Source organism: Hemitrygon akajei, chromosome 14 (assembly GCF_048418815.1).
Source record: "Hemitrygon akajei chromosome 14, sHemAka1.3, whole genome shotgun sequence".
Lineage (NCBI taxonomy): Eukaryota > Metazoa > Chordata > Chondrichthyes > Myliobatiformes > Dasyatidae > Hemitrygon > Hemitrygon akajei.
In genome coordinates this window covers 34,997,662-35,012,707 of record NC_133137.1, presented here as the reverse complement: position 1 = coordinate 35,012,707, position 15,046 = coordinate 34,997,662, and the positions used below count along the sequence as shown (strand labels likewise).

The 15,046-nt window shown below is 41.7% G+C and overlaps 1 protein-coding gene across 3 annotated transcripts in view; it reads left to right on the top strand.

Annotated features, from left to right (window-relative positions):
* Positions 1–12,468, top strand: part of acad11 (acyl-CoA dehydrogenase family, member 11) — a 315,908-nt gene extending 303,440 nt beyond the window's left edge. The window contains exons 17-21 of one of the 3 annotated variants that reach the window (XM_073065810.1): positions 292–450; positions 2,183–2,355; positions 5,318–5,461; positions 10,008–10,085; positions 11,940–12,468. In XM_073065810.1, coding sequence (XP_072921911.1) covers positions 292–450; positions 2,183–2,355; positions 5,318–5,461; positions 10,008–10,085; positions 11,940–12,095 — 710 coding nt within the window. In that variant the 3' untranslated portion in view covers positions 12,096–12,468. The remainder of the gene's footprint in view (positions 1–291; positions 451–2,182; positions 2,356–5,317; positions 5,462–10,007; positions 10,086–11,939) is intronic. The other 2 variants (XM_073065811.1, XM_073065812.1) reach the window with 2 other exon arrangements.
* The last annotated feature ends 2,578 nt before the right edge of the window (positions 12,469–15,046 follow it).

Below are 15,046 nucleotides of genomic sequence, written 5' to 3'. Positions count from 1 at the left end.
CTTATTTGTTTGTTTATTATTTCTTTCTTTTTGTATTTGCAGTTTGTTGTCTTCTCCACACTGGAAGTTAATGCAGTTTTTATTGATTCTGTTATGGTTATTATTCCATTTTGGATTTATTGAGTATGCCCACAAGAAAATGAAGCTCAGACTTGTATATGGTGACATATGTACTTTGATAATAGATTTACTTTGAATTTAGAACATGATTTATCTCTGTTAGCTAAAACCATCTAGGTAGGATTCACTAGCCTTGAATGAAAGATATTTTTCCTTTCTATATTGTGACAGGCGCATTGGATCCTCGCTGTAAACTCTGTGTATTTATGGGAAAAACTGACCCACAAGCTGATAAATACAGACAGCAGTCCATGATTCTGGTGTCAATGGACACTCCGGGGATTAAATTTATCCGACCCTTATCTGTTTATGGGTTCGAAGACCTTCCAGGTGAGGCAGGCTATTATTCAAGGTTTACCTGACTGAAATGAAAATGCATTGTCCAGCTGAGGGTCATATATTGACAAGCAAGCTGTGTGCCCAGAGACAACCTAGTAATTGATTACATTTGGAGAACATTCAGACTGATGCAGTTGATTCTGGAGTGACGGATATCAGATGAAGTTGGGTTCCAGATTTTCCTGTTGGTTCTATGGGTTCTGTTGTTTCTTGTGATTAGTATTGGAAAGGTTTGTATGGTTCTCTTTACTTTCAATTTATTTCCCTGTGGCCATTTTCAAAGCTTTAAATCTTTCCTGATGTCATATGCAAATTCTTTCAGGGAAACTGTGGCTAGTGTGAAAGTGGGGAAGTGCACAATGATTCAAGAGAGGCCCGTTCCTGAAGTTGGAACAAAGTAGAGGAGACTAGTCTCTATTTTATCCTGATGGATACAACATTTAAATGGGTGATCTGTCACTATTGCGCTCAGGAGTTCTGGGCAACAAGATGGGTTATGACTGAGTGGATTGGGTAGGTCTTTCACAAGAGACAGATTTGGGGGGGTGGGGGGGGGCAATGAATTATTATGATCCAAGATGTTCTATTTCAAAGGGAAGTAGCCTCATCAATTTTTTCAAGAAGTTCTAATACGAAAAAGAATGAAATGGAGGAAAGTGTCGGGTCATGGGAGTAACTGGGAAGTTCTTTCAAATTGGAGTATGCGCACAAACAGCCAAATTTCTTCCTCCTGTCCTGTAAGCACCTGCTGTAAGCCACCTGGCTCAGCTGTGAACCAGTGAGACAGCTCACCGCTGATACGGGATAATGGACCTGTACAACCCTAACCCGATCCCAGCAATGGAATCCGATGGACCACATCTTGCATTACCATGACCTCAGAAGGTCTCTCTGAAGTCTGGAAAGTCTCAGATGACCTGCTCTGGGCCCAGCAATAGATGCAATCACAAAAAAGGCCAGCCAACACCTTTCTTCGATTTTGCATGGCACCAAATACGCTACAGACTTCAGTGGATGTACTGTTGAGCGTATCCTGAATGGCAGCATCATGGCCTGGAATGGCAGTTCCAAAGCACAGCCATGCAAGAGTCTGCAGAGAGTAGTGGATGCAGCTTGGTCCATCATGGGCATAGCTGCATCTCTAGAAGCTGACATCTATCATCAGTGATCCTCACTGTCCAGGTCATGTCCTTTTCTCCCTGCTACAGTCAGGCACGAGGTACAGAAGCCAGAAGTCCCACCAGTTACTTTCCTACAACCATCGGGTTTTTGAATGGACCTACACATCCCTAACCCAAACTCAGCAATGGAACCCTGTGGACCACCACTTGCATTGCCATGACCATGACTTGTCTTTGATTATGTTATTAATCGCAGTGATATCTTGTTTACCAAAGCCTTTTTATTCTCTTCCTGTCTGGTATAATTTTTATGTTCTGTGTGTTATCTGACTTCACTTACTTTTGATGCTAATGCAAGGAGGATTTTCATTGTAACTGTACCTCACCATTCCTGTGCAAATGACAAAAAGCACCTCAACTTAACTTGAAAGAAGAGCTAGGGAACCTATCCAGACAAGAATCAAAACTCATCAAGGTTTCGAGCTTGGGTGTTTGGTGCAGAGCAATAAGAAATGTGAAAGTGCAGATGCAATGATGAGATCAGAAGAGAAGATGACACTGCTAAAGATTGACTATAAAACCACATTTGATATCTACTCTAGGTGGTCACGGTGAAATTGTGTTTGAAAATGTTCGTGTGCCTAAAGAGAACATTCTGTTGGGATGTGGACGAGGGTTTGAAATCGCCCAAAGTAGACTCGGGCCAGGAAGGATACACCACTGTATGCGTCTCATTGGCTATGCTGATCGAGCTTTGGAACTTATGAAGGAACGGGTGAGTATCTGATGGAGAGAGAGGTTAATCATCAATACACCTTCGGTCTGATCTAGACCAGGGATTCCCTTTTAGGTTTGTTCATTATGTGCCGTTTTATATGATGCTGGCAATCGTGATCTTTCCATGATCATGATTGTTCTTAGCAGATTTTTCCACAGAAGTGGATTGCCTTTGCTTTCTTCTGAGCAGTGTCTTTACAAGATGGGTGACCCCAGCCAATATCAATACTCTTCAGAAATTATCTGCCTGGTGTCAGTGGTCACATAACCAGGACTTGAGATATGTACCGGTTGCTCATGCGACCATTCACTACCTGCTCCTGTGGCTTCATGTGACCCCCAATCGGGGGACCTAAGCAGGTGCTACACCTGCCCACGGGTGACCTCAGGCTAGCAGAGGTAAGAAGCACCTTACACCTCCTTTAGTAGAGACATAACCCTACCTCGCCACCCACCTGTTTAGGTACACCTATTTTATGCACAAACCCATTTAGTTTGTTGCTGTTTGGTTGTATTCTGAACATTTAGTGATGTAACAATATGAAAAACTATATGATAAGATTTTTAAAACTTTGTGGTGCTGCAGTAAGATGTGGCTTACATTTTTATTTTTATTTCTTCTGCGTCTCTGTGGTGAGTTTATGGCTTCCTTAACCACGTTTGACAAAAGCATTATCATGCCATCTTTTGACAGGCTAACAAAAGGCGAAGTGAGGAATCAGTGAAGTTAGGCGAGCAGTTTAATAGGTGCAGAAACTGACCAGGTTTCCAACAAAATTACAATGTTGGTGAAGTAAGAAAGCTGGAGAGACTGAGTGTCCTGTCATGAGGATATTCGGGATGTTCTACTTGGAAGTGTTGAAGTGAAATCTGACATTGCTTAGAAAAGAAACTTGTAACTAAGGCACTTGATCATCCTGTTTACAAGAGTTGATGCCCAAGGATAAGTGTGAAAGTTCAGTAAGGCATGAGTCAAGATGACAGTGACAGTGTGCAGACATTGTGCACTCACTGTGGCTGAACGTAGCCCTTGCAAGCCTAACTTTCTTTTGTAAAACCTTTCCGTTCAAACCTAGGATGCAAGGTCACCAGGCAGATCAAAAAGATTGTTGTGCATTTCTAACTATTGGACAATTACTTGTAATCCTCAATATTTTTACTGCCATAAAACCTCATCCTTTAGGTCAGAGTATTGTTTTATAATAATAAATAATTATAATAGTATCATAATACAGGGTATGTGAGTATTATTTTGAATTATATAAACGCATAATAAAAATGGTATAAAATGTCTTTCCATCTTCCTCTCCTCTTGCTCTTTCATGTAACCCAGTTCAAATGTTTGGCCCCCAGCAGGAAAGTAAAAAGGTAAAAGGTGCAGAATTTAATTGAAAATGGTCTGTACTGTTGCTGGGTGGCGGACTGGAGATACACCTCTACTAAGGGAGGTGTAAGGAGCTCCTTCCCTCTGCTAGCCTGCATTTCACCCTTGGGTAAGATGTAGCACCTGCTTAGACCCCAGTCAGAGTCAAGTGAAGCCTTTGGAGCAGGTGGGGGGTGGTCGTATGAGCCCCTGGTGCATATCACAAGACCTGGTTATGCGACCACTGACACCAGGCAGACAATCTCTGAAGAGTATTGATAATGGCCGGGGTCACCTGTCTTGTAAAGACACTGCCCAGAAGAAGGCAATGGCAAACCACTTCTGTAGAATTTGCTGAGAACAATTACTGTCATAGACCATGATCACCTCTGTCACAGCACATAATGATAACGATGCTTTACTGTTACAGGGAAAAATCTAACAAATGGCCTGGCCCATACATAAGATAATGTCTTCAGTAATTATTTGATACTAACACCTGAAATCTGCATTAGAATTGATACTTTATGCAAATGATGGGATTCGGCTGTGCACAAAGTTTTTATTGGATCAGTAGCTATAAAAATGGACAATTCTGAACTGTAATTTTAGTGACGGGGCTAATCTGTTCTCCCTGTACACGAGTAAATGATGTGATTGAGGAATGAGTATGGGTTGTCCAAGTTCAGTTAATCAGTGAGGACAAAAGCTTTCAGAATGTTTCCAGTATTGAACGTTGTACTCTCTCAGTATCTCAACCAAGTATTATCTCAGCTGTGCTTTTGGAAATTTGCAAATACTTGTTCTTGACCCCTTGACTTTCTTTTTAGTGGTTATTTAATGATAATGTCTTTTTAATGATATTATATGGGGCAGCACTGTAGCATAAGGATTAGCATAACACTATTGCATTGCCAGTGAACTGGGTTCAATTCCACCACTGCCTCTAAAAAAATTGTACATTCTCTCCATGACCACATGGGTTTCCTCTGCATGCCCTGGTTTACAGGGTAGTAGGTTAATCAGTCACGTGTATAATTAGGAGCTCAACGGGCCGGAAGTGCTTTTCCTGCGCTGTATCTATAAAGAAAAATATTCGTAGCAATAGTTCTGATATCTATAGATTAATGGGAAGAATGATTTATACTTAATGTTTGGCTTAGACATTCCATTCAAACAGCCCACAAATATAAAATATATGGATGTAATCTTTTAGCTGATACTATCTGCATCTTTACAACAGGAACACAATATTGCAATAAAGACTGTTAAGTTGTTTTCTAAATTCCCACTGTTAAAGTTCAAAGATTCAAAGTATATTTATTATCAAAGAATGTGTAAATTATACAACCTTGAGACTTGTCTGCATCCAGGCAGCTGCAAAGCAAGCAACCCAAAAGAATCCAATTTAAAAAAAGACCAACCCCAATGCTCAGAGAAAGAGAAAAAAACACAAATTTAATCAAGCAAACAATAGAAACAAGCGACAACAACAACAGCATTCCGAACTGAACTGAGTCCTTCGATCCAAATTCCTGGAGTAGGCCCAAAGCCTTGGTGGGAATTTGTTTTCTAACTTCCCACCACCTGTATGCAGGTAAAGACAAGAGTGGCCTTTGGAAAGACATTAGCTGAACAAGGCACTATCAAGATGGACATTGCTAACTCCAGGGTTGAGATTGAGCAAGCACGGTTGCTGGTGCTTCGAACTGCCCATCTGATAGACTCTGTGGGAAACAAGGTAATGACTCACTGAAGGTAATCCATTTGTATCTCATTTTAGTCTAAACAGAATGAGGTGGGTCTTGTTTTTTTTACAATTACGTCATGTTATGTTGTAATGTGGCCTCACTGACACTAATGATAAAAATAACAACCATTTAAAATTTCTGTAGTGATGTTAACATAATATAACTTCACAAGGTGATTCTCAGAAATATTATCAGACGAAACAAAAATGAGGCATATATGAAGAGGTTTGAGTGGATGTTTAAATGCCGGTTGATAGAGCTGGATTTTAAGAAGTGCCAAGCAAGAGGAGGAAGCGGAAGTTCAGGGAAGAGATGTAGTCTGTAGTCACCAGGCCTCAAGCCATGGTGTTGCCTGTTTCCAGCTGTCCAGGAGAGGGGTGTCAGAGGTAGTGTGACACAGTGTCCAAGCTGGGGTTGGTGCTGCCCCCAGTGTTCACTCAGCAGACGACAAGCTGCTTTGTATTCAATTTCAGATTCGTGGACTACTTTATTGTGTGACTGTATCTTACTGGTATATGTACTTTGTGCAGTGCTGAGTGTGACTGTTGGTACTGTGCTTTACGCCTTGACCCCAGAACTGGGTTCCTCAACTGTGGTTCCGCGAAACACTAGGATCTGCAGCAGGACACTTGGGATTCTGTGAGAGATCGTGATTAAAAAAAAATTAAACTTTTTTTTAACTTAGTTTGATGTGCGATGCTAGTGCTTGCAATGGTGGGCAGTGACTGAGCAGACCTGTTTGCAATCTTGTTGGAGGTCTCTCAGCCCAGTACGGCAGTGCGCAGGAGGACCATGTTTATTTGGTTGAGTCCATTCTCAGTTGTCGATGCGAGATGGGGAAGGCCATTGATAATTGGTGAGAGCTGTGTTGCATGGAGGGGAGGAGGGTAGGCTGTTGAGAAGCGTGAAGTGCGTTTTCCGAGCATTGAATAGACTCGCCCAACTTGGGCTGTGATGTCAGCCTCTCCCTCACAAATTACCTCCCCCAATTTCCCTTAAAGGCACTGCCAACTGACTTATGGTAGCAAACAAACTCTACCGATGTAGCAGAAAATTGGAGGGAAATTTTCAGTCTAAAGACAGTCCAGTGTGGCAATTTTTGAAGAGAAAGTGTGAGATGGATTCTAGCCCTAGGCTGACAGCCAATTCTGATAAGGTTAGTGATGAAGAATTACAATCTTCTGAGTCATTTCACTGCACTAGAGCAACAACAGACACAAAAAAGTCCGTTTTCACAATGAAAGCTACTGTTCAATGGGTTTTACATGGACTGGTGATACAAGTGATCCTGTTCCATTGTGCCTAGTCTGTGGCAAAGGCTCCACTCCAGCAAAATTGAAAAGACACTTAACTACAAATCACAGCCATATGACAGTTAAAAGTGCTGATTATTTTAAAAGACTATTGGAATCTCAAGACAAACAGTAAAGCTTTTGTTAATAATGTCACAGTCAGTAAAAGGATTCAGGAAGCACGTTATTCAGTAGCAGAACTTATTATCCAGAAAAGGAAAAGTCGCACAGTTGGTGAGAACCTAATAATGCCAGCATGTAAAATTATAGTGGGTAAAATGCTAGGACAAGATGTAGTACAAGAAACTAAAAAGGTTTACCGTAATTCTCAAGCCGTATGATAAGTCATTGTATCAATCACATGTTACATGATGCTGAAGTGCTTTTGTGTGATAAACTGAAAAACAGCAGCTTCTCTATCCAGGTTGATGAGTCAACAGATTTCACCAATAAATGCCATGTTGTAGCATTTGTAAGATTTGTAAATGATGGTAAAATTCAGGAAAATGTTTCTGTTGCAAAGAGCTGCTCAAAACAAGCAAAGGCCAAGATATAGTTAATGTTTTGTCTTCATATCTGGAAACAAAAGGTCTGTCTTGGAGGAACTGTGTTGGTATCTGTACTGATGGTGCCCCATCAATGGTTGGCTCCATCAGAGGTTTTGTTTCTCTTAAAAAGGAAATCCTGACATTATCAAAACACACTACTTTCTTCACAGAGAGCTGCTGATGTCAAAAACTCTTTGAGAAGAAATGAAAAAAGTTCTGGATGATGCTACAAAAATAGATAACTTTATTAAACAAAGACCAGTTCACTCAAGAATGTGTTAAAAAAAACTGTGAGAAAACCTGGACAAAGAGCACACTAATCTGCTACATGCAGAAATCAGTGGCTTAGCAGAAAAGAATTGTTTACAGGGTGTTTGAGCTGAAAGGATGAACTGCAGGAGTACTTTCAAGAAAATAATAGCCTAAATTTTGCTGAGTGCTTTGAAGATGAAGAATGGCTGCAGAAACTAGCCTACGTAGCAGATATTTTACATCATATGAACCAGTTGAACAAGTCTCTGCAAGGCCCTGGAGAGAATGATTTTTGGATTTAAAAGGAAACTGAATCTTTGGAAAAATCTGGTGCTACTTGGGCTTGACAGTGAGGAAGGATGTTAGAACATCTGGAGTTTTATTGAAAACCACCGGAAGAACTGCAGAACAAAATCAATCAGTATTTTCCTCCCTTTCAACACGTGTATGACTTGGTGAGGGACCCTTTCTCTGAATCTTCTGCTCAGCCTGAGAAGAGGAAGAACTTTGTGAGCTGCAGTCTGATCATGCACTCAAGATGAGATTTACTGACCTGCTCCTGGGTAAATTGTGGATTTCTGTGGAAGAAGAGTATCCTGCCATTCATAGGAAAACAATGACCATTTTGCTGCAGTTTTCAACTTCCTACATGTGTGAGCAAGCTGTTTCTTGCATCAAGAGCAAGGATAGAAATCATGTCATTTCAGTTGAAGGTGAAATCTGTGTGTACTTATCTCAACTTCGACCCAGAATTGAGTATTTGTGCAGCAAAAAACAAGCACAAGTTTCACATGCTGGGCCTATATTTGAGCATGATCACATCACTTAGTAAGATATTACTAAGTGACATCATCCGATTAAGACCATTCAAATTCCTAGGGGTGAACATCTCCGAAAACCTGTGCTGGTCCACCTACAGAGATACCATATCCAATAGAGCTCACCAAGCCTCTACTTCCTCAAAGGAGTAAAGAAATCTGGCGTGTTCCCATCAACCCTTACTAATTTATATCAATGCACTATAGAAAGCATCATTTCTGGATGAAGCAAATAAGACTATTAAATGTTTCCTTAGTATTGGGTGGAGATACAGTATGTCTCTACCAGAGGAGGTGTAAGGCGCTCCTTCCCTCTGCTAGCCTGCTGGTCACCCTTGGGCAAGGTGTAGCTCCTGCTTAGCAAACCCTCTCCCCTCCGATCAGGGTCCCATGAAGCCATGGGAGCAGGTAGTGGATGATCGTATGAGGAGCTGGTGCAGATCAGAAGTCCTGGTTATGTGACCACTGATGCCAGACAGACAATCTCTGAAGAGTATTGATAATGGCTGGGGTTGCCCATCTTCTAATGTTTCCTCTGGTGGCGGGACAGCCTCAGAATTAAGGAGCGCCCTTTAGAACAGAAGTAAGGAGGAATTTTTTTAGCCAAAGAGTGGTGTATCTGTGGAATGCTATGTCACAGGCAGCAGTGGAGGCCAAGTCCGTGGGTATTTTTAAAGCAGAAGTCAATAGATTCCTGATTAGTCAGGTCATCAAGGGATATGTTGAGAGGGTGGGTGCATGGGGTTGAATGGGATCCGGGATCCGCCATGATGAAATGGCGTAGTGGACTCGATGGGCTGAATGACCTAATTCTGCTCCTATGTCTTATGGTCTAATGGACATTATCCAGAAGAAGGCAAGGCAAACCACTTTGGCAGAAATTCACCAAGAACAGTCATAGCTATGTAGAAACCAAAATCACCCACATCATACCTCACAATCTACCTCGTTGTGTTCTTGCACGTTATTGTTTACCTGCACTGCATTTTCTCAGTAGCTGTTACACTTTATTCTGCATTGTTCTCGCTCAATGCACCGTGTAAGGTCTGTATGAACAGTATGCAAGACAAGCTTTTCACTGTATCTCAATACACTTGGGTGGCATAGTAGCATAGTGGGTAGCACAATGCTTTGCAAGGCCAGTGACCGGGGTTCATTTCCCACCACGATCTGTAAAGAGTTTGTGGGTTTACTCTGGGTGCTGTGGTTTCCTCCCACACTCCAAAACATACCGGGTAAGTTAATTGGTCATTCTAAATTGTCCCGTGATTAACTAGGGCTAAATTGGGGGTTTGCTGGCGGCACAGCTCAAAGGCCGGAAGGGTATATCTCAATAAAATAAAAAACATATAATAATGAACCAAAAATTACAATTGCGGGGCCATATCCCTTGTACGGTACAACTCATTTAAAATTTTTAGCAATGTAATGATATTGTTCATTAGTTAAGATGTTTATTTGTAAGTTATTGCTGCTTCTTAATGGATTAAAGATGGTTAGTTGTTCAGTATCTACCAGGGTAATTTTCTCCTACATGAATAACCTTGTGTATTGCAAACAATCTTCCTGTTTCTTGTTAATGTTTGAAGCACAGTTTTGTGAACGTTTGTTTGTTTGTCACTGCAGGAAGCAGCTTCGGAAATCTCCATGATTAAAATGCTAGTACCAAGTATGGCATTGAAAGTTATTGATCGTGCCATCCAGGTGAGTGAGTACAAGAACTAATCAATTGATATTTCTATTCTTTCATTCAAGCTTTAGCCCTTTTGCATCAAAGTAAATCCTAGAGAAAATGATAATTTTTCTTTTTATTACCTGGGTTCAATCAATGCTTAAAGTGATTGTGTAAGCCTTCGATTGGGAGACTACTTCGGCGAGCACGTTCGCTCTATCCACCACAGAAAGCGGGATTTCTCGGTGGCCACCCTTTTCAATTCTGCTTCCCATTCCCATTCTGACATGTCAGCCCATGGCCTCCTCTACTGCCAGGGTGAGGCCACACTCGGGTTGGAGGAGCAACACCTAATATTTGGTCTGGGTGGCCTCCAACCTGATGGTATGAACATCAATTTCTTTAACTTCCTGTAAATGCCCCCCTTTTCCATTCCCCATTCCTGTTTCCCTCTCTCACCTTATCACCTCCCTTTAGTGCTCCTCCCCCTTCCCTTTCTTCCGTGGTTTTTTATTCTCTCCTATCAGATTCCCCTTCCTCCAGCCTTTTGTTTCTTTCATCAATCTATTTGCAGCTTTTCCCCCTCCCCCTCTCCCGGTTTCACCTCTCACCTACCACTTTGTACTTCTTCCTTCCCTCCCGCACCTTTTGACTCTAACTTCTCCACTTCCTTTCCAGTCCTGATGAAGGGTCTCAGCCCGAAATGTTGACTATTTGCTCTTCTCCATAGATGCTGCCTGGCCTGCTGAGTTCCTCCAGCATTTTGTGTGTGTTGCTTTGGATTTCCAGCATCTGCAGATTTTCTTGTTCTTGTGAAGGCTTAGGGTGAAAGGGTTTCTTAACAAAATCTCATTGAAAGTTGCCTTTAAATATCATCACTTGTTTTGCACATTTACAGCATCCAATTTTTTAAGAATTAAAAATTCCTTAATCTCCTAGATAAAACTAGACTGGTAAGGTATGTTCTTTCCTCCTTTGAGTAAAAGTACTAAAGGTTTATGTGGATCAAGTTTATCCCTTCCTTAAAGCACCTGGAAAATGTATTGAAGCTTTGATTAAGAAACTCAGGCTGAGTTTAAGGTTATTTACTTATTGACGTACAGCGTGGAATAGACCCTTCTGGCACCTTCGAGCCGCACCACCCAACAACCCCCGATTTAACCCTAGCTTAATCACAGGACAGTTTACAATAACCAATTAACCAACCAACCGATACGTCTTTGGAATGTGGGAGGAAACCGGAGCACCCGGAGGAAACCCATGTGGTCATGGGGAGAATGTACAAACTCCTTACAGGCAGCGGCAGGGGTTGAATCCAGGTTGCCTCTATTACAAAGCATCGTACTAACCACTAGTGCTGCCCCAATTTGGAGGTTGTGCATTCCAGGATCAAAATTTGCATGATACAAGGAAGCCAAAACAAAAACTGCGAAGCTGTAACACTCTGATCTGTCCAATTTAATTCAGATTTTTTTAGTCATGGGTAAGTTATCGGATAGCATTCTTTTAATGACAGAGTAGTTCCATATTGATCTGGGGATTGCTTGATTATTATGCACAAACATGAACACCTCCAGCCAGAAGATAGTGTTTCTGCCATTTACTTCATTTATTCCTTGTTCTCTCAGTGATTTCCCTGTTTTTTTTAAAGGTTAGCTTTATTTGTCATATGTATCATTTGTGTCAAATGAAATCAGCAACGATTGTGGCAGGAGCAGTCTTCAAGTATCCGCAGAGTGCTCCCGCCACAAAGTGTTGTCAGAGTCTGTCTGAGATGCACAGCATTCGGAGCAGTTAACAGGTAGTGAGAGCTTGTCCCCACTAACACCCCTGGCTAAAACGGCCTTAAGGAACCAGCACTGACTCTTTATTTCTATATCTTCCAGGCCTTTGGAGCAGCTGGGCTCAGCAGTGACTACCCATTAGCTTGGTTTTATGGCTGGGCACGTGCATTGCGACTTGCCGATGGGCCAGATGAGGTTCATAGGACATTGGTTGCTAAGTATGAACTAAAACAGAGAGGCACCACACAGAAGCACTGAACAATCGCTCAACGGTTCTTTAAGCTCATAATGTACACAAGTGAAATTAGTCATGTGTGTGTTATATTGCTTTGTAATATGGTCTGTCGCCTCAGAATTTTTACATAATCCCTCAGCATTTTATTCTCTGATCATGTTACCATTCTTTCAACCAGCTGTAAAGAGGCCGCATTCTTTTCTCTGCAGTTACTTGCCAACCTTCTTGATACCATGGTTAAGTTGCTGATTGCTCAGAGGATTTGACAAGTTTTCAGAATCTTTGGGTGAATGGTGGTAGGACCTTCTGATCTTTTCTCCCCTGCGTACACTGGAAAATAGTCCTAAATCAGCATATCCTTTTTAGAAAGATTAAAGTATAATTATTTAAATAGTGGATGTTTTCCATGTATTTGTTTGTTCTTGTCTTGAAGGCACTAATAGCTTGCTGGTTTGCATTCCATGGTTATCCCTGTTATCTCTGGTAAATATACATGGCATAAAGAAATCAAACATTAAATTTAAGGCTGTAAAAATATCTTCAGATGTAAATACTTATATATCTTAAAATAAATTCAACAGGTTTCAATAGGTACATTTAATAACCATATAACAATCACAGCACGGAAACAGGCCATTCCGGCCCTCCTAGTCCGTGCCGAACTCTTAATCTCACCTAGTCCCACCTACCCGCACTCAGCCCATAACCCTCCACTCCTTTCCTGTCCATATACCTATCCAATTTTACCTTAAATGACACAACTGAACTGGCCTCTACTACTTCTACAGGAAGCTCATTCCACACAGCTATCACTCTCTGAGTAAAGAAATACCCCCTCGTGTTTCCCTTAAACTTTTGCCCCCTAACTCTCAAATCATGTCCTCTCGTTTGAATCTCCCCTACTCTCAATGGAAACAGCCTATTCACGTCAACTCTATCTATCCCTCTCAACATTTTAAATACCTCGATCTGTATAATGTCAGAGAAATGTATACAATATACATCCTGAAATTCTTTTTCTTTGCAAACATCCACAAAAACAGAGGAGTCCCCAAAGAATGAATGACAGTTAAATGTTAAAACCCCAAAGCCCCCCAGCTCCCCCCCACACATAAGCAGCAACAAAGCGACGACCCCCTCCCTCACCCGCAAAAAACTATCTGCACCCTCCAGCAAGCACACAAGCATTTGCAGCAAAGCATCAGTAAAGATACAGACTTGCAGAACTGCAAAGTCTACTCATTCATCTGGTAATTCGACATACCACAGGCTCGCTCTCTCTCTCTCTCTCTCTCACTCATTAGGGAAAAAGAGTTTCACAGCGACAGGGGAGACATAACAAAGCAATTCGCTCATTTATGGTGTTAAAAGTCTGTTGCGTCAGTTTCCATATACTGTAACAGAAGAGTATATTAGAACCATTTGGAAAATGGGAATCAGTACTGATATTTGCAGGTGACACAATCTGTTCTGAACATGACGTAATTCCAAACAACAAATACACATCTTTGATTGCTTTTATTCCTTTCTTCATCTTCCCACCCTTCCCCCACATATAGTTTGTGAATACTGCAAATTCTTGTAAGGTTCCAGACTCTCGTCACCGTCTGCACAGAATCGAAATAAGCTGCAGAGAGTTGTAAAATTAGTCAGCTCCATAATGGGCACCGGCCTTCGTAGTATCCAAGGTTTCTTTAAGGAGTGGTGCCTCAAAAAAGCAACATCCATCATTAAGTACCCCCATCACCCAGGACATGTCTTGTTCTCATTGCTGGCATCAGGGAGGAGGTACAGGAGCCTGAAGGCACACACTCAACAATTCAGGAACAGCTTCTACCCCTCTCACATCCGATTTCTGAATGGACATTGAACCCATGAACACTACCTCACTACTTTTTGATTTCTTATTTTTTCATTACTTATTTAACTACTTAATATATATACTTACTGTAATTTAGTTTTTTTCCTATAATTATGTATTGCATTGCACTGCTGCCACAAAGATAACAATTTTCACAACATATGCTGGTGATAGTAAACCTGATTCTGATTTTCCCTCCAAAATGCATCACCTCATTTTCATCGAGATTTCAATTAATTTGTCAAGTATATACACGGAAGACAAAGATACTCTACCACTTCCTTTCCATGCTTAACTATACACCCTGATCTGATATTGTCCTCAAATTTAGAACTGTACATCCAAAGCCACTGATATAAAGAAGCCAACTCATAAGGTTCAAAGCTTAATTTATTATCACAGAACTCTGAAATTCTTCTTCTCCAGATGGCTGCAAAACCAAGAAAGAAAAGAATTGCAGCACGACCATCAACATCCCCGAACAAAAACAAAACACACAAATCAACCCCAACTCCCACTCACCCTCCCCTGAACACAAAAAAATGAGAAAGATCGGGCGAAAAACACCAAGTATCAAAAACTATCAGTCTGAAAAGAAAGTCTGTAGTTCCAAGTCCATAACCAAACGCATGGTAACATTCTCCTGCACAGTGGCAGGCCTTTCCCTCCCTGTAGCAGAGTGAGTACTCCAGCAACGATCAAAAAGCAGTCTCCCCTCTCCGATAGCAGAGTGAGTACCCAGCAACGATCAAAAGGCAGTCTCCCCTCTCCGATAGCAGAGTGAGTACTCCAGCAATCAAAAGGCATCTCCCCTCTCCGATAGCAGAGTGATCCCACCGGTGATCAAAAAGCAGTCTCCCCTCTCCGATAGCAGAGTGATCCCACCGGTGATCAAAAGGCAGTCTCCCCTCTCCGATAGCAGAGTGATCCTTCAGTGATCAAAAGGCAGTCTCCCCTCTCCGATAGCAGAGTGATCCCACCGGTGATCAAAAGGCATCTCCCCTCTCCGATAGCAGAGTGATCCCACCTGTAATCAAAGGGAGTCACCCCTCTCCGATAGCAGAGTGATCCCACCGGTGATCAAAAGGCAGTCACCCCTCTCCGATAGCAGAG